Here is a 20,624-nt window from a genome sequence, read left to right as displayed (position 1 = left end):
TTAGCTATGTATGCGCAGGGAGCTCTGGCGGGCGGCTTGACCAGCGTAGCGGTGATGTCGTGGCTGATCCTGGGCGGTCAGGCGTACCAGGCCAGCGGCGACATCCGCTTCGCCACCAAGCCCCTCTCCACTGACGGCTGCCGCTACGCTTTCGACCGCGTCCACAACGGCTCTGTCGCCGTCACAGTCGACTATCAGAACAGGTGAGTGGAACAGCAGGTGCCTGACGGTCCAGTGTATGAAATTAATTTAGGGATTAACAACGAGTATGGGTGCCATGTAAAACTTAAATAATACTGTATCCTCAAAAATACTCTAGATATTGCGCACATAATCAGTTAATTCACTTGTTAGACAAAACAGTGCTTTACTTGGAATGCCAGGCGGAAACAATTTCAGCCGAATTAAAGCTGTTAAAACGCCTGAATCATCGTGCTGCTCGTAAGGGTGGCACAAGATTTAGTATACTGTGAAACCTCGCTTGTCATTAATCACGATTTCCGAGTCACCAAGAGTACAGTATTTGATACTCTGAAAGGAATAACGGCAACAGTCGGCGATGAAAATCATTGAATGAAAATGAGCCGACCTACATACACTGGTCCTGGTACTGTATCAGTTAACAAGCCAAGACTGAACTGTACTGTACTGTGATGCCCCTGTTTGTTGTGAGCGAGAAATGATATCAAGTGAAAGAAGACACTAGCGTTCGTGCACAAAACGTTAGATACGCTACGTGGAATGGATAAAGGAGATCTGTTGAAAGACATTGCTGCTGTTGGAATTGCAAAGGTGTTAGGAAGTTTAACATCCCAGATTGCTCAGATATAGGCGTTAAGGGAATAAATCACAGTGGTGCTGGATGTAATCGATTTCTGATGACAAAATTATTGCCATTTGTTCGTCTGCAGGGTAGTGAAGATGGATTAGCTGACAAAGTTGGCGCTGAAGCTGAAGACATTACGAGACACACAGAAACAACAACGTAGCGTAACAAAACAATACTTTACTTGGAATGCCAGGCGGAAACAATTTCAGCCGAATTAAAGCTGTTAAAACGCCTGAAACATCGGGCTGCACGTAAAGGACGTATGAAACTGACCCAAAAGAAACCTGCGTATTATTTAACTGTCTAGAACTTATTGTTTTATTTTCAACATCTCGTAAAAATGTATATGGCGCGTCGAGTAGTCCCATGTTCGATATGTCGGAGGAATACAGTGTTGTAAATGCGATTTTCACGTCATGAAATACTGATCTGTCCTATCCTCGGAGCATGGAGGTGCCATTCGATATTCAAGGACAATTGAGTAGCATGTCGTAAATTGCGATTGCGTACCCATTTCTATTCCTCCGATTACAGCGCCATCTGTGGCGAAACGAAGAAAATGCTTCGGACATAGAGTATGTAGGTTTTACAGTAGAATCGTAATCTGAAATAAAAAACGGGGATTTGCACTGAAGATTTTAAAGCTGTCCTCCACCACCCCTCTCCTCGCCAACGACGATACGGTTGGGGGGGGGGACAACGACGATACGGTTGGGGGGGGGGGGGGGGAATCAAGTGTGGTATCGTTGAATGTCCCCCTGCAACAGAAACAAGTTGTTATAATTTTTTGTGATCTCATGTGTCGTTTTCGACACATTCCAATGTCTTCAGTTAAAATAAACACGCTATATGTATCAGATCCTTGATAGTGATACTCCACGTATGGCCTTACAATAATTAAAAATCGCTTGTGGTTCCTGTCTCCCAGCTGGGACATCGGCACAACATGTCGTATGATTTAATTATGTGGTATTTTATTTGTGACATGCTGGTGTCTCTGCCTACTTTTTATCACGATTTGACGCAACATCACTATATGTGACTTCCAGTGCTGTAGAAATGACGTACATGTAATAATGTTACGAGATCCGATGATGACAGCTTAGGTCTTCCGAAACCGGTAATAGTAATAAAAAGAATTTCAAGCAATCTTGGAAAACTCGATTCTCAAGTATAGTATAACTATAGATGATAGTAAAAACGTTCGTAGTCATTTCACAAAAAAATGGACTTTTACGGTAGGTGTTGTCGCCCACTTTATGCGCTGCTTAGAACAGCATTTTTTGTGAGAAGACTATAGCAGAGAGAGGCCATAGTTATGGTTCTCTGGCTCAGTGGTTATGTGCCAGGGTTCAGATTCAAAAAGGTAGGCTCCGGTCCAAAGTGGATTCTAGGATTCTTTTCGTACACCCCTGGCATTGATATGTTAGTGTGAAACATGTCAAGAAATTCTCTATTGTTAAGGTGAGTAAGCTAGTTCTAAAATGGGAAAAAGGTGAGTGCATACTAAAGGCAACATGACCATCCTTACTAAAGTCCTCTGGTGTGCAAACCAACCTTCAAGGTGAGGATAGCTTCTCTTTTTAACGTCAAAACGAAGTTCCAATCTGTAGCAGTACTTTTTGGAACAGAAGACGTAAAAGTAACAGTGTTTCTGTTACGCCAGAAGACAGATTCCCAATTTGGAGAGTTTGGAGCGACAGGTATGCTATTTTTTACTATTGTGTTTTGTTGTTGCGGTCATCAGTCCGAAGGCTGGTTTGACGCAGGCCTGCTTGCCACTCTAAACTGTGCAAGCCTTTTCACTTCCGAACAACTACTGCAATCTACGTCCTTCTGAATCTGCTTACTGTATTCCTGTATTCATCTCTTGGTCGTCCTCTACGATTCTTACCCTCCCCCCCCCCCCCCCCCCCCACCACTTCCCTCCAATACTAAACTGGTGACCCCTGATGTCTCGGAATGTGTCCTGTAGTCAAGTTGTGCAACAAATTTCTTGTCTCCACAATTCTGTTTTCTGCCTCCTTATTGTTTATGTAATCTACCCATCTAATTTTCAGCGTCCTTCTGTAGTAACACATTTCAAAAGCCACTATTCTTCTCTTGTCTAAACTATTTATCGTCAAAGTGTTACTACCATACATGGCTACACTACATAAAAATGTCTTCAGAACAGACTGCCTAACACTACACTCGATGTTAAAAAATTTGTCTTCTTCAGAAACGATTTTCTTGCCGTTGCCAGCCTTCATTTTATGTCCTTGCAGATTGCAGTAGTTATTTTGCTGCCCAAACAGCAAACTTCATCTACTGCCTTTAGTGTCTCGTTTCCTAATCTGATTCTCAAAGCATCAACCGATTTAGTTCGACTGCATTTGATTATCATTGTTATCCTTTTGTTAATGTTGATCTTACATCCTACTTTCAACACACTGTACATTCCCTTCAACCGCTCCTCCAAGTTCGTTGCTGTCTATGACAGAATTACAGTCTCATCGGCAATCCTCGAAGTTTCTATTTCCTCTTCCTGAATTTTAATTCTTACTGCAAATTTTTATTTGGTTTCCCTTCGTACTTCTATTATAATTTCTGTGCTTCAGTGGTCAAGAGTTTTCAAAAGAAGCAGAATTAGTAGTGGATGTCTTTTGTTATGGGCCTGGAACTAAAGTGAGTGAACTGCTTGTTAGCTAAAGTACCTGATACAGAATGTAACTAGAGCTGCAGTTTCGAATCGTAAGTCACGTGAAACTTACTATTTAGCTCCCAGAGTTGACACAGTACGGTCACATAGGGCACTGAACGGGCATTTGGCGGTTGCTCAGAGCACTGCTCTAAGATCTCGCAGGCGGCGCCTTGTCGACGTCGGCAGCCGCAGCAGGCGGCATCCTCGGAATTCCTACCTTTCGTCTTTATTTGTGTGCTAGAAATGTGATTTTGGACTGAAAAGCTTTTGGATTTTCTTAGAAGACAAGGGAGTAATGTTTGTGGCAAGGACAAAATAATTTCCTCTCTTTGAATCAAATTTATTGAGGCTACTGTACAGCTTCACTTCAGTACGGAAAGAATATCTGTCGAATGACGTGATGAAAGGAGCCGCTCGTTCTTTTCAGGGAGTATTCCTGAGTGAATGTTACCTCTCTAACAACCGCATACCACCCACAGTTAAAATCGAAATCAGTCAGAGTGGTTCTCGGTCAAGATAGTCATTGTTCTCACTTTTGCCACATCGCTTGAGCGTACACATTACCGACTCGCAGGTTTCCGTCATCTCATAACTTTAAGAATGTTTGTTGCACGCATTTTCAAGAATTAATGCCATTGTATTACTTCATCCATCGGTGTTCGGCAACATTTAATCAAGTTAATGCCCCGACACTATTTTACACACTCACGAGCAAACACGCCAGTTTCTCGATGCCCTTGCCTCCTCTTACAGTTCGCGACGCCACACGGCGTCCGGCTATTTGCGGTACTTCTCAGCGGATCTGGCTCGCTTCTGCGTCTTTCCTTCAATAGACTAGTACTGTTTGGAATCATCTTTAGACACTCCCATCTCCCACAGAGAGAGAGGGGGGGAGACAGAAAGAGAGAGAGAGAGAGAGGGAGAGAGAGAGAGACTCTCTAGTCGGATTTCGGTTTGATACTTTTAAGTCCTTTTCATTATTTCTGTAAACTTTAAATTTTGGCTTCCTTGCCGCCTCCCACCACTCAGATGGCTTCCTCGTCACGTTCTCTCACTCTGGCCTCCAAGCAATGCGCAACGCAGATTGTCCTACGTGCCGCCATATTACGCACTCTTTCGTCATCCACATAAAATTCAGAAAAAAAAATCATCGCCTCTTAAATGAAGCATGATCGTTACAGCTTCATAACGACTAATAATTCCAGAAATATGGACATTCAAAGTCAATACTTCCTCATTAAAATACCGAAAAAGAACGAGTTACAAATTAAGGATGAACCGAAGATAAACAAGATCGGCCACGCGGTGCTAGAAGGAATCGACATCAAACCAAAAACGATTAAATAATGTAGCACAGAGGACAACGTCGCTTCTATGGCTCTGACTATTTAAAATAAAGAGCCAGTGTCATGTCAAAATTATATGTCAGTCCCCTAACAACCTGTTCTGCAATACTACACCTTTCCGAAGTAGTGAAGTCATATGAAATACTTCTAGCAATGTTTTTCCTCCACTTCTTTAGTCTCTTCATTGTGTTGTAGAGGTTGCCTACTCTCTGCTGTCTGTCAGGATGCAGGCCGAAGAAGCTGTGAGGCGTCGCCAGACGCAGTGAAACAGGATTAAGTATTACTTCATTCATTTGTCTGAATGCATCTCGTCGCCTTGTCTTCGGCAGTGGCTGGTGGCTTAGCAAGCCGACGAGGGATCTGCTGAACCCAGTGGCTGCCTCAGGCTGACGTATCAAGCTTCATCAACCCTGCACCCACAGCAGTGACTTCTAGTAAGTAGGTTGTCGCCTGTGGTGTGGAACGTGTACCCAGTCGGAAGCTCTGATCGAAGATGGCGGTGGCTTCAGTGCATGTGTGTTGTCTCTCACACGCCCTTCTGGGAGTACACTGTACATCCCACATCCTGCCCATGTTGTCCTATTGGATGGATGGCGATGTCGTATGCCTTGAGGTTGTATTGAATGCTGATCCTGGCCTTTGGTAGGCTGCCTGACCCAAGTTGTGCTAGAGTTCAGAGCAGTTTGTGCTGCAAGCTCCAAAAGGTGTTGGTAGGCCCCTGTTCTACCCATCAGTAGCAGCTGGTTCTGGAGGATGGCTTCTATCATTTGTTGCTACTAATCGCTGGTCATCTCGTAAGTTGGCAGGAATATGAGTGGTACTATAGTAATCTCAGACACAAGATATTAGCATACAATAATCAGATAATCGAGTGCGTACGACGTGAATGTCGTTCATTTTACTGATCGACTGACACTAGCCTAACGAGGTAGACCATTTATGGCGCTGAGGAGAGACTCTGCCTGTTGACATCATTCTTCATGACCAAATCGATTCTGCTCTTTACGAGTTGTTAGCGAAAAATGGTTCAAATGGCTCTGAGCACTATGGGACTCAACATCTGAAGTCATAAGTCCCCTAGAACTTAGAACTACTTAAACCCAAGTAACCTAAGGACATCACACACATCCATGCCCGAGGCAGGATTCGAACCTGCGACCGTAGCTGTCGAGCGGTTCCAGACTGAAGCGCCTAGAACCGCTCGGCCACACCGGCCGACGAGTTGTTAGCGCTCTTCCGTTCTGCTACGTTTGCTTAGCCACTTTGTATGTGTTTTAACTGGTTAGTCACACCCTTGCTGGGTGTTGTTGCATTTTCCTTAGCACTTTCTATACCATGTTTCGAGAGCAATGGAGGCAGAGTGGTCTGCACTCATCACTCTGCTGAGCTCACTCGCACTCACACACAGAAGTGTGTTGCACTTTTTTTGACCGACTAACCACGTCGTAGTGTTTACGCTTAGTGGCTGGCTCGTATTGGTACTTCCATGTGCTTGAACAATCTCGTTCTGTCTGGAGTTAATTTCTTCTGTTGGAGAAGGGAGCATCATGGTCTCGGGAATGTTTTCGTACCATTACCTGGTTGATTTCGTCATTCTGGAAAGCGCAGTGGATCAACACAAGTATGCCTCTATCCTTGGGGATCATATTCACTCCTACATTCAGTTTGTTTTCCACGGAAGGATGGTATCTACACCAGGTTCAAATGGTTCAAATGCCTCTGAGCACTATGGGACTTAACATCTGTGGTCATCAGTCCCCTAGAACTTAGAACTACTTTAACCTAACTAACCTAAGGACACCACACACATCCATGCCCAAGGCAGGATTCGAACCTGCGACCGTAGCGGTCGCGCGGTTCCAGACTGAAGCGCCTAGAACCGCTCGGCCACTCTGGCCGGCATCTACACCAGGAATATGCAACGTGTTACACTGTTCGCAGTGTACATACGTGGCTCGATGTTCACCGCAATCGGTTTACTGTAGTCCCCTGGTCCCCAAACTCCCCGGATTAAAGCCCAATCGAGAATTTGTGGGACCATCTCGATCAGGCTTTTCCGATCACGGATCCTCAACCGAGACATCTAGCGCTGCTGGCCACGACACTGGAGCTGGTATGGCTTCACGTCCCTGTAGGTACCTTCCAGAACCTCATTGATACTCTTTCTGCACGACTCTCAGATTCGTAACTTTACAGGTTTAATTACAGAGAATTGAACACTTTATGAGTTCAGCAGGCAGAAAGGCACAGCCGTACGCTTAAGCTGAATGTCACAGATTTCACTCAGATTGCTACCGACCAGCAAATGTTCAGAGCCCTGCCTTGCCCCCATTCGCAAAATTCATCATTAGTGATACCCCACTTTTTCAGATTAGTCTTGCACGTTGTCACCCCTGTTATCAACCTGTTGAGGGGTCTTTAACTTCCTGTATTGGAGATGGCAGCCTGATGGTGGCTTCTCTTTTCCTATCCGTAATCCTCCAGGAGACTTTGTACGCCGCAGCTCAGTTTGGCAGGCTTCTGCTGAACTTGGAATTGGTGCTGCTGTAAGTAGGAAGCTCTGTCTGGATTTTAGTCGAGGTGGATAGGCGTGAGTTCCGAACAATGAACGCCTTGGCTCTGTTTATTGCTTCTTCTTTTCATTCTCTTCTGCTACTTTTCATATCCGGAGGTGCTGCATTCATGAATGGAAATATCTTGTTGACCGGGGTTGATCTTATACACCCTGTGAGTATGTGGCTTGTCTCATGAAGAGCTACATCAGCTTGGTTAGCATGTGCAGAATTCCTCCAGAATGATGCTGTGTACTCCGTAGCAGAGAACACAGAGCAAGTGCGGATGTACAGAGGACGGTGGCTGCGTTCCCAAAAACACAGTTGTTAGTCGTACTCACTCGAGTGAAAGTGGCTTCATTAGTAAACACTATTAATAGGATTACCCTCCTGTTTGCAATTTACTATCGAGAAAATTCCAGTCGTCGTCCTTCGTCTCCTTCTCGAATGTGATGAAAACACTGTAAACTATGATAGAGGCAACACATACTTAATGTCCGCCGTATTCTTGTAGAAGTCAAGGTCTGTTTGTTGAAGAGCTACGTTCTACCAACTGAGTTGTTGTTGTTGTTGTGGTCTTCAGTCCTCAGACTGGTTTGATGCAGCTCTCCATGCTACTCTATCCTGTGCAAGCTTCTTCATCTCCCAGTATCTACTGCAGCCTACATCCTTCTGAAACTGCTTAGTGTACTCATCTCTTGGTCTCCCTCTACGATTTTTACCCTCCACGCTGCCCTCCAGTACTAAATTTGGGATCCTTTGATGCCTCAGAACATGTCCTACCAACCGATCCCTTCTTATAGTCAAGTTGTGCCACAAACTCCTCTTCTCCCCAATTTATTCAATACCTCCTCATTAGTTATGTGATCTACCCATCTAATCTTCAGCATTCTTCTGTAGCACCACATTTCGAAAACTTCTATTCTCTTTTTGTCTAAACTATTTATCGTCCACGTTTCACTTCCATACATGGCTACACTCCATACAAATACTTTCAGAAACGATTTCCTAACACTTAAATCAATACTCGACGTTAACAAATTTCTCTTCTTCAGAAACGCTTTCCCTGCCATTTCCAGTCTACATTTTATATCCTCTCTACTTCGACCATCATCAGTTATTTTGCTCCCCAAATAGCAAAACTCCTTTACTACTTTAAGTGTCTAATTTCCTAATCTAATTCCCCCAGCATCACCCGAATTAATTCGACTACATTCCATTATCCTCGTTATGCTTTTGTTGATGTTCATCTTATACCCTCCTTTCAAGACACTGTCCATTCCGTTCAACTGCTCTTCCAAGTCCTTTGCTGATTCTGACAGAATTACAATGTCATCGGGGAATCTCAAAGTTTTTATTTCTTCTCCATGAATTTTAATTCCTACTCCGAATTTTTCTTTTCTTTCCTTTACTGCTTGCTCAATATGCATATTGAATAAGATCTGGGATAGGCTACAACCCTGTCTCACTCCCTTCCCAACGTCTGTTTCCCTTTCATGCCCCTCGACTCTTATAACTGCCATCTGGTTTCTGTACAAATTGTAAATAGCCTTTCGCTCCCTGTATTTTACCCCTGCCACCTTCAGAATTTGAAAGAGAGTATTCCAATCAACATTGCCAAAAGCTTTCTCTAAGTCTACAAATGCTAGAAACGTAGGTTTGCCTTTCCTTAATCTATTTTCTAAGATAAGTCATAAGGTCATTATTGCCTCACGTGTTCCAAAATTTCTACGGAATCCAAACTGATCTTTCCCGAGGTCAGCTTCTATCAGTTTTTCCATTCGTCTGTAAAGAATTCGCGTTAGTATTTTGCAGCTGTGACTTATTAAACTGATAGTTTGGTAATTTTCACATCTGTCAACACCTGCTTTCTTTGGGATTGGAATTATTATATTCTTCTTAAAGTCTGAGGGTATTTCGCCTGTCTCCTACATCTTGCTCACCAGTTGGTAGAGTTTTGTCAGGACTGGCTCTCCCAAGGCTGTCAGTAGTTCTATTGGAATGTTGTCTACTCTCGGGGCCTTGTTTCGACTTAGGTCTTTCAGTGCTCTGTCAAACTCATCACACAGTATCATATATCCCATTTCATCTTCATCTACATCCTCTTCCATTTCCATGATATTGTCCTCAAGAATATCGCCCCTGTATAGACCCTCTATATACTCCTTCCACCTTTCTGCTTTCCCTTCTTTGCTTAGAACTGAGTTTCCATCTGAACTCTTGATATTCATGGAAGTGGTTCTCTTTTCTCCAAAGGTCTCTTTAATTTTCCTGTAGGCAATACCTATCTTACCCCTCGTGAGATAAGCCTCTACATCCTTACATTTGTACTCTAGCCATCCCTGCTTAGCCATTTTGCACTTCCTGTCGATCTCATTTTTAAGACGTTTGTATTCCTTTTTGCCTGCACTTACTGCATTTTTGTATTTTCTCCTTTCATCAATTAAATTCAGTATCTGTTCTGTTACTCAAGGATTTCTACTAGCCCTCGTCTTTTTACCTACTTGATCCTCTGCCGCTTTCACTATTTCATTCCTCAAAGCTACCCATTCTTCTTCTACTGTATTTCTTTCCCCCATTTCTGTTAATTGTTTCCTTACGCTCTCCCTGAAACTCTGTACAACCTCTGGTTCTTTCAGTTTATCCAGGTCACATCTCCTTAAATTCCCACCTTTTTGCAGTTTCTTTAGTTTTAATCTACAGTTCATAACCAATAGATTGTGGTCAGAGTCCACATCTGCCCTTGGAAATGTGTTACAATTTAAAACCTGGTTCCTAAATGTCTGTCTTACCATTATATAATCTATCTGAAACCTTTTAGTATCTCCAGGGTTCTTCCATGTATACAACCTTCTTTCATGATTCTTGAACCAACTGAATAATGAGTTCTATTTCATCCACACACTGTCCATCTGCACGTTCATATGAAAAACACTGATGGAAAATAATTGCAATACCAAGAAGTTGTGCTACATAATCGAAACTTGGCAGACGTGTTTCTACTTCTGAAAGATGTGAGGCTAGTAGCGCCTCTATAAGGAAGCAAATCAAGTTCGCTTTAAATACACGCCGTAACAGTCGTCAAAGTTAGTTACCCCTGAGAGTGGACATGGTGAGCTGATGTTAGTCTAGAACGCCCTTCGGGCAACAAAGACGCCATTATCAAAACCTCATTGAATTCGAACGTGGGCGTGTTCAAAAATGTTCAAATGTGTGTGAAATCTTACAGAACTTCACTGCTAAGGTCGTCAGTCCCTAAGCTTACACAGTACTTAACCTAAATTATGCTAAGGACGAGCACACACACCCAAGCCCGAGGAAGGACTCGAACCTCCGCCGGGACCAGCCGACAACACCTCAGACCTCTCGGCTAATCCCGGGCGGCGAGCGAAGGCGTGTAATGGGGCTATGAGAGCACACGCACCCAAGCCCGAGGAAGGACTCGAACTTCCGCCGGGACCAGCCGTCAGCGCCTGAGTACACAGTACTTAACCTAAATTATGCTAAGGACGAGCACACACACCCAAGCCCGAGGAAGGACTCGAACCTCCGCCGGACCAGCCGACGACACCTCAGACCTCTCGGCTAATCCCGGGCGGCGAGCGAAGGCGTGTAATGGGGCTATGAGAGCACACGCACCCAAGCCCGAGGAAGGACTCGAGCTTCCGCCGGGACCAGCCGTCAGCGCTTGAGACCCCTCGGCTAATCCCGGGCGGCGAACTATGGCGTCTAATGGGGCAGGTAGTCCGACGGACTATTAATACAACATTAAATTTAAAATAACTGCGCGAGAGATAAATACTCAGTGGAATAAAGCATCTCCGCGCGAACTCGATAACCAAGATATATAGACTGTATTAAGCTACGGCAAAGAGATAATTATTCCGTGTTGGACATTGGAAGAGAGATGTTCTATGTCGGTTTTAGAGGAGATTGTTGGAAGCCGCCATTAAGGCAGTAATCTATGTTTTATGGTGTTGAAGAAAATAAATACATATAAAAGCACAAAAGGAGTATCAGGTGTGTAGAGTTCATGACCCTTAATCATTTCAAAAGAAATATTCAGTGATTATTTATGACGCAAGTCGTTCGGAAGAGTTGTGTGGTTTGATGGTGCGAACCTGCAGTTTTACACGGTTTTGGGATTCGCCGAGAATATTTCTCTGAAGACCTAAATAATTTCATGAACTAATAATGGACGCGACATTCCATAGACATGACACAGCATAGCACTTGGCCGTACCGATCGATTTCCGTAGAGCGATAAATCATCTTTAGCGATTTCAGGTGGAGAAGTTCCGGCAAGGAGCCTCAAAGAGATCTGCTGCTGCGAAACGCATGTGGTATTACCGTATTCTTTAACTTACGAAGATCAGTAAGCGATATAGACTTCATAACTACCGCAAGCATAATTAAAAGGACTCAAATAAAAGGAGCAAACAGTGAAAAGGGATCGCTAAACCAAACCATAAATAAAAATCAATTAATAATAATACGCAATCACATTAATAAATAGAGACATTAAATAATAGAGACAATAAAAAATAAGAACTTTAAAACCTGCAGCAGCAATTTGAACAACAGCCGGCACCATAGTGACACAAGGAACTGATTTACAAATCGCTTGCTTCGAGGACAGCTCCGGGCCAGATGCCCTGTAGCAGGCGTTCCACTGACCCCAAACCACCGCCATTTGCGACTTCAACGGCGTCCACCAAGAGCTCACTGGAGGGCCAGGTGGCGGTCTGTTGTATTTTCTGATAAAAGCTGGTTTTACCTCGGTACCAATTATGACCGTTTGTTTGTTAGAAGGAAGCCAGCGCTATACACACTGGACCTACACCTGGCGTTATGGTTTACGATATGATTTCTTACGACAGCAGGAGCACTCTAGTGCACAGTGACTGCAGATTCGTACGTCAGTCTTGTGATTCTACCCGTTGTGAAGCCATTCGTGAACAGCATTCCAGGAGGTATTTTTCAACATGATAATGCTCTTGATGTGAAATTTACAATTTTCCCGGTGAATTAAATGTTCGAAGAGATTTCGAGATTGCATCCGGTCCTCGTAAACTTCGTTCCACGATATTTAAGCTGAATACCTGCCAGTCATCTTCAGGTGAGCCGTCGAAGACCGGGTGCAATCCCGAAATCTCTTCGAACAGGATGATGCTTGTCCACATACTGCAGTTGTAACCCAACATGCTCTACAGAATGTCGATATTTTAGCATTGACCAACCTAGGGCAACAGGCACGGAACTCTGTCCCACGAACTAATATCCGGTAGCTGTACAACACGATGTATGCTTGTTTTCATGCCTGCATTCAACATTCTGGCTATTACACCGGTTATTAATGTACCAATATTTCACATTTGCAGTGGATTGTATTGCTCTTACTTTAACCTGTGATCTTGGAACGTTAATCACTTAAATGTGTTGCCAAGACAAATGTCTTCCTGAAATTTCATTGCTCTGCATTGATTACTTCGTGGTGTTGTGATTTTTCTCCCATCCGTGTGTTTCACCCATACACTGTTCATTTGCACGTTCAGATGAAATAGCCGGCCGCGGTGGTCTAGCGGTTCTAGGCGCGCAGTCCGGAACCGCGCGACTGCTCCGGTCGCAGGTTCGAATCCTGCCTCGGGCATGGATGTGTGTGATGTCCTTAGGTTAGTTAGGTTTAAGTAGTTCTAAGTTCTAGGGGACTGATGACCACAGTAGTTAAGTCCCATAGTGCTCAGAGCCATTTGAACCATTTTTCAGATGAAATATGACTCTTGCTCGCTGCACCATTCTCTTTCAGTTTAATGAAAACACGAGTAAACATTCTTGAAGCTAGTACTCCATGATTTGGGAATCGTCTACCATATTCTCTTCAACGAGCAACCGCGTTTCCTTTACATAACCCGTACACGCATGCCACATTCATATAGTAAGAATTTGTATTATGTGCGGAGTGCTTGAACGATACAGCACAATTGGCGGACAAATCACGATCACAGTTGTAAACTTCCACTTTTTCAATTCAAGCACAACTTCACAACCGGAACTTCGAAGCAAAAATGACAATCGGCAAATAAACTTATATCAACTGGAGCACCAGTACCTGAAATGAAGACATACCTCCAATCAGCTATGTCTATGACCAATGAAAACTGCACACGTTATTTGGTATTTTTTATCCAAATTAGTCTGTACTACTAACTCATAAAATATATACTACACTGCTGCTCAAAACGTAAGGACGAATGTAAGTGTTGCACGAAGTGCCACTGCCAAGAAACATAGCTCGCTGAAACTTTTCCATAGATAGAATGAACGGCTACAGTGTGGTAAAGAAGGTAACTGAAAGAACTTCGCAGTGGGACAAAAAATGACATTTTTCATCAAATACTGTAATTACACAGAGGTCACTGCGATTTATGATGTTCCCTTGGACTATACAAAAGGCGAGACATGTTTCTTAATGGGGTGTGTGATCATCGTGGGCGGCAATGCTCGCGACTAGTTTGTTACGGAGTTCTTGTGCTAGGGGGTATCTATTTGTGAGCAAGTATCCCACACGTGCTCGATGGGCTTTAAGTCGGGGTAACGGGAACCAATCCATTCCCCGAATATGCTCTCATTTCAACAGCTCCTTCATTTGTGTTGTTGAATACGGTCGCACAGCATCATACAAAACCATCATGTTCGAATGCACCCCTGAAGAGACAGACATGGGGAAGAAGTGCATCGTCAGATTAACGTGTTTAAAGATTTGGAGGTCAGTACGAGCATGGAATATTATGCCTCCTCACAGCGTAACACCTGAACAACGGAAACTATCACTTTCCATCATGTTCCTGGGAGTATCACGTGTTCTTACCTCCCGCCATGTGACGATGCTTCTATTACTGTAAAACACGATCGTTTGACGGTTCGTGTGTTATGGAGTCGGAAGTGATAATGTTCCATGCACGTACTGACCTCCAAATCTTTGAACCCGATACATTCAGCGGTCAACGTCATTGTGACGCTGTACTACTTGCCCATGTGTGTCTTTTCTGTGGTGCATTCGCACCTCATGATTATGTGCGACCGCACTGAACGGCGAAGGTGCAGGAACACTTGGAAGGGGTAGATATTCCACAAATGGATCGGACTGCCCGTTCCCACGATTTAAGAGGAGGTTTACTATCCTTTGGTTCAAAAAATCGATTTTTTAAATTGCATTTTTTGATCGATAAAAGTGTTTGGAATCCACTCCTGAACCGGTTTTACCGAATACGAAACGGAAATGTTTGTTATTCGCGGTTGAACAAAATAAATGCACTTGCCCAAAATCGGCCTTTTTCACGCAACAGTTTTTTTCTTTCGGAGGACGAGTTATTGTACCGCTGCTTGGGAGGAAACACACAAAATTCTAATGAAAGTTTGAACGCGTGTGTTTGGAAATTAGCCCCCAGTCATTTGCATTCTGGTGCGGAGACTGTGGAGACTGCGACTTTCCTGGCAGTGAGCAACTTCAACGAAGGGTATTCTGCAGTTCTGAAGACCATGACAACGATGGGCGTCACCCTGGGACTCTATTCGACGCAGTTCGCCAAGCATTCGCACGGCCACCGGATTCAAGCAGCCGAAAACCGCTTGTCACCGGCCGTACGAGCGGCTCTGGAGCAGTGCAGGATGGCCCAGATCGAGCAGAACGCCCTCTATGAGGAAGAGGAAGGGCTAGTTTATGGACGCGGAACAGCAGATTGAACGTACGTTGCATAAAATTGCATTTATGTGTAGTCAAAACTTCAAACTCGTTTTTCTCGAAATTACGTCTTTTTTATCGCGCGGTATGGTAACTTCAAATCTATTGAACCGATTGGCGTGATTCTTTGTTTCCGATGAAGCTAACTAAATTATCTAGGAGTTGTACCACTTTTATTCCGATCCATCAACTATAAATATTTTTACTTCACAGATGAAGTCGAAAAATCGATGAAAGAAACTCTATTTTTTTTCAAATGGCCGCCATTTTGATTTCCTATGGTCCAAATAACTTAAGGTACATACAACTGTCCGCAGCTCGTGGTCGTGCGGTAGCGTTCTCTCTTCCCGCGCACGGGATCCAGGGTTCGATTCCCGGCGGGGTCAGGGATTTTCTCTGCCTCGTGATGACTGGGTGTTGTCTGATGTCCTTAGGTTAGTTAGGTTTAAGTAGTTCTAAGTTCTAGGGGACTGATGACCATAGATGTTAAGTCCCATAGTGCTCAGAGCCATTTGAACCTTTTTTTTTTTTTTTTACGTACAACTCCTAAGGAACTTCCTGGCAGATTAAAACTGTGTGCCGACCGATACTCGAACTCGGGACCTTTGCCTTTCGCGGGCAAGTGCTCTACCAACTGGGCTACCCAAGCATGACTCACGCCCCGTCCTCACAGCTTTAATTCCTCCAGTACCTCGCCTCCTACCTTCCAAACTTCACAGAAGCTCTCCTGCGAACCTTGCAGAACTAGCACTCCTGGAAGAAAGGATATTGCGGAGACATGGCTTAGCCACAGCCTGGGAGTTGTTTCTAGAATGAAATTTTCACTCTACAGCGGAGTGTGCACTGATATGAAACTTCCTGGCAGATTAAAACTGTGTGCCGGACCGAGACTCGAACTCGGGGCCTTTGCCTTTCGCGGGCAAGTGCTCTACCAACTGAGCTACCCAAGCACGACTCACGCCCCGTCCTCACAGCTTTAATTCCGCCACTACCTCGCCTCCTACCTTCCAAACTTCACAGGAAGGTCCTATCAGCGCACACTCCGCTGTAGAGTGAAAATTTAATTCTAGAAACTCCTAAAGAATCTTATATACTTCGCTAACGTCAACTCAATTTTGATTTCAGACGAGCCGGCTGACCTGTGATATACCGGGCGTGGAGGTCTACGTCGAAATTTTGTTTCGTTCCGATGGCACTTCCACCTTTGCTCTTCGACATTTCCGGTCGAAAAAATTCCAGTTTGTAGAGGAAATATCAATAAACATTTTAACCAAATTTTACAGTGATATCTATAACACATCCCGAGAAAAAATTCTCAAAAAGCATGCTTTTTTTCGGGCCAATGATGGTAAACTTCTCCTTAAATCCCATAGAGCACGTGTGGGATATGTTGGTGGGACGTATTGCAAAATGTCCGCATAAATAAACGATCATCCAACAGATGGAAACCGTGGCTGCTGGAACCCCCTACCACAAAAACTCATCACTAACCTTGTGGCCAGCTCGGCAGCACGTTGCAGAGCATGCATTGCCGTCCGTGGTGGACGTACACCCTATTAAGAACCATATACCGCCTTTCGTAATGTCCAGGGGACCATCATAAAACGCGGGGACTTCAGCCCGATCGGGCTGCCAAGGAGGCCTGCAGAGAGCAGGATGTGGTCCAGTGTCCTATTCCCTTGCAGTCTGTCATTTCTGCACTCCACAAGAAGTGCATGGAGTTGTGGGAGGAAGAATGGCTGGCGGTGACGGCCAATAAACTGCGGTTGGTGAAGTCAACAACTCGGCCGTGGCGTACGTTCTGCCGGGTGCTCAGGAGGGAAGAAGTGACCCTCACGCGTCTTCGGATTGGGCCCTGTCCTCTCTCACATAGCTTTCTATTACGGCGGTAGGATCCTCCGATTTGTGATGCTTGTGGTGTGCACATCTCTGTCCGGCACATTTTAACACACTGCATTTTATACCGTGATGTAGGGGCAGAAGCATAAGTTGATGGGAATGTGCCCTGTGTTTTAGCTAATGATGAGACGTGTGTGTCTAGGGTTTTAAAGTTTTGTGATGTGTCTGGACTCTGGCCTAAACTTTTAGGCTGGAGAATTTAGTGTATTGCAAAGTGGCTGGCTCCTCCCTTTTTCCTTGCGGTGAGCCGGCCACTACCATCTGCTATATTATTTTACCTCCCTCTACCACTTTCTTGCTGCGTTGTCCATGTTTTACTGCTGGCGGCATGCTTCGGTGTGGGCAGGCACATATTTTTCCAAGCTAGTTTCCTGTGTCTTACGTTTTGTTTTATCTTGTTGTTCTGAGTCTTTTCTTGACACCCATCTCAATCTGTTACTGAGCGGGTGCTGAAGACCTTGCCGTCATGCGCCCTTAAAACCCTCTCTATCATCATCACCATCATCCTATGATCCCCTGTATAGCGTAATATTCCGCTCGACGTGAACCATTTATTAGCTACACCATCGTTTTCATGAAACCTAATTTTTTAAGTAATTATTGTTCTTCACACTGCCAGCTAAAAACTGCATCCCAATATAAGGTTAAGCTAAAAAATCTGTCATGTAATTAGATGTAAGGACGTTGCCACAGTACCCTCTGTTTACAGACTTATTTGCATTCTTCCTGCACTGCCCAAGGGATTAGAATATTTAGCCCACGATCAGTTAAGAAAATACCTAAGTACAAACAATTACTAGGTTTCCGTAAACATCGCAGTACAAAATATCTCTCAATGAAGGTAACAGATGACCTGAAGATTGCCATGGATGCACAAAAGGCAGCTATCATGGGTTTCAGAGACTTCTACAAAGCGTTTGACACAGCCGACCACGACATTTTACTTGCCACATTTAGCAGTATAAATTTCTCGCCAAGTCCAGTGCAGCGGTTTCGCTGATAGCTGACGTTTCCCGAGCAATGCGTCATGTCCGGCACCTTAAAGTCGCAGCGGAGGCGGGTAGTATCAGGCGTCCCCAATGGTTTGATATTAGGTGTTATACTCTTTTCATTATATGCTAATGATGTGTCATTAGTTTCCTCTTACCGCAAATACCACATCCACGTGATGACGTCCAGCTGTATCTAAGAGCAAAACCAGAAAAACTGAAGAAAGCTTTCAAGAATCTGACTACCGGCTTTATACACAACGCTAAAAACGGGGTCACAACTCAGTCCATCCGAAACCTAAGCGGCGCTAAGTCTAGGCTCATTGGCCCGAAGTATTGGGAATCTCTACCGTCTTTAATCCTAAATCGGGCTACTGTCAACTTATCCTCTTCAACAACAAGTCGAAGAGTAATGACAGATTAAAGTGTAAATTGGACTAGGCACGGGACTACAGTGTCCAAGAATGCATCATCATCTCTCCTTGCCATACACAAATATAAAAAGCTCTTGACCCGAAAAGGAAATTTGAACAAACATACCTCCAGTTGTTGATAACAGGGATGTTATGCGGCAAGGCCTTTCTCAGGAAAACCTATAGACCTGGAATTAACTATGAATGCCTGTGTTCGTTATATCTGTGATGTTCGATTCCTTGTCCATATTTCAACATAATGTGCACTGGTATCCCGGCTGCCTGCAAGCAAGTGCTGAACTTTCTATACCCTCTGTGTTCTCTACTGTCCTTTCAACGTACAATGATCCTCGTATCTCTTCTCGACCATAACGCTTTCGTCAGAACAACATGGCAGAAAAATCCGCTCTTTGACTCACTTCATGTTTGAGACCCTTTCAGTAGCAGGAACCCGACTCTGGAAAAACCTCCCGCGTCATATTAGAGAACTGCATAGCATCTCCAGCTTCAGAAGACAATGACATATCTGCTAAAGCAACAATAAGAATGAACATTGTCCCTGTACACACTCGTTGCTCTGTACATCCCTCTTTCCAACCTGATCTTCGTCATTTCCAATTTTCTTAGTCGATGTAGTCTCCTTAAATTTCCTTTTCCCAGAACTCGCTATATCACGAAACATCTATTTTGTCCACCTATAAATTCTTCTTATATCTGCCACTATCATTATTGCAGGGGTTGAAAATATCGCTTCAGTAGTAAATTACTTTATTTTCACACGACCGGTTTCGGACTGTTATAAGCCCATCCTCAGGTGCTTATGAGCGTTCATAGCCAGCACACCGCGCCTGGTACACGTGGCGATCGGGGCCACAGCACAGCTACGACACCTGAGGATGGGCTTATAAGAGTCCGAAACCGGTCGTATGAAAATAAAGTAATTTACAACTGAAGTGGTATTTTCAACCTCTGCTACAATGCTCAGTTGCAGATGTTCTGCCAACAGGATTGTTTGTACTATCATTATTGTTATTATTGCCACTGTTATTATTAATATTATCACTGTTACTGGCAGCGGCTGCTGTAATACAAGTACTGCCAGTATTAACTTTATTTGTTAGTGAACAGTATTATTTACTCACACTGCCACTTCATGGACTCAAATAATTTTAATACTATTTGTCATATCAAAACTGTTACTTCTTAGGTAACTGTGATGGAAGAACTGTGATGTAAGAAAGGTACTGTACTGGTGAAACTCTGGATCGATGTGAGAGAGGGCCTGGTGGCCCTAATCAGACCAGGTTAAATAAATAAACAAGGTACTTGTGCTCGTAGTGTATAGCATTTCGTGTGGTAATAAAAAAGAATGGACTGCTTGCAGCGACGTGTGGTCTGGATACCGGGTGTCTCCCATGTGGTACACGATGATTGGCTGGACGATCATGCTGGTGGTGTCCCTGCTGGTGAGCCTCGTGGTGCGACCGGGGGAGGAGGAGCCACGGCCGGGGGCCAACCTGTTCAGTCCGCTGGTGCGGCGTTGGCTGCCTGTAGATCCACTCGAGAAGAGCTACAAGGTACACACCTGCAGAACTACTTATGCATACAACCTCTTCTAACTACTGTTCAGTACATGGTACTACATGTTAGAATGTCTTCCCATCACAATGACGTTTGGAGTGCAGGAGGAATGACAACTTACATGCATCCTTGAATGATGTAATTGGTCTAATCTTGCCTTCACGATCGCTACACGACCGATAAATGGTGAGCTGAAGAATATCTCTAGATTCTTCACTCAGTACTTGTTCATCAGGATTATGAGGAAGCAAACTTCGGGCATCCGCAGCTGAAGGTATGGATCCTCGAAACAATAAACCGCAAACAGTTGTTGTATTATCGTTTAATAGTACTACCGGCATCCCAGTGATGGAGTTGCATGTTCAGGTACATCTAAATATAGAGGAATAACACATGAAGGATTGAGAAATTATATAAACAAAAAATAGAAATGGCAACAATCTAGGGAGGATAAAATACACTGAAGCGCCAAAGATACTGGTATAGCCATGCGTATTCAAATACAGTGATATGTAAACAGGCAGAAAACGGCGCTGCGGTTGGCAACGTCTACAAATGCAAACAAGTGCCGGCCGTTGTGGCCGAGCGGTT

At 44.1% G+C, this 20,624-nt stretch overlaps 1 protein-coding gene across 1 annotated transcript in view; it reads left to right on the top strand.

Moving 5' to 3' along the window:
- The window catches only part of LOC124803003 (sodium-coupled monocarboxylate transporter 1-like), a 180,532-nt gene that overhangs the window by 156,173 nt on the left and 3,735 nt on the right, over positions 1–20,624 (top strand). Inside the window, exons 13-14 of the mRNA XM_047264110.1 lie at positions 19–203; positions 19,837–20,029. Coding sequence (XP_047120066.1) covers positions 19–203; positions 19,837–20,029 — 378 coding nt within the window. The remainder of the gene's footprint in view (positions 1–18; positions 204–19,836; positions 20,030–20,624) is intronic.

The sequence above is a fragment of the Schistocerca piceifrons genome, chromosome 6 (assembly GCF_021461385.2).
Source record: "Schistocerca piceifrons isolate TAMUIC-IGC-003096 chromosome 6, iqSchPice1.1, whole genome shotgun sequence".
In the NCBI taxonomy this organism is placed as follows: domain Eukaryota; kingdom Metazoa; phylum Arthropoda; class Insecta; order Orthoptera; family Acrididae; genus Schistocerca; species Schistocerca piceifrons.
This window is presented reverse-complemented; position numbering and strand designations above follow the sequence as displayed.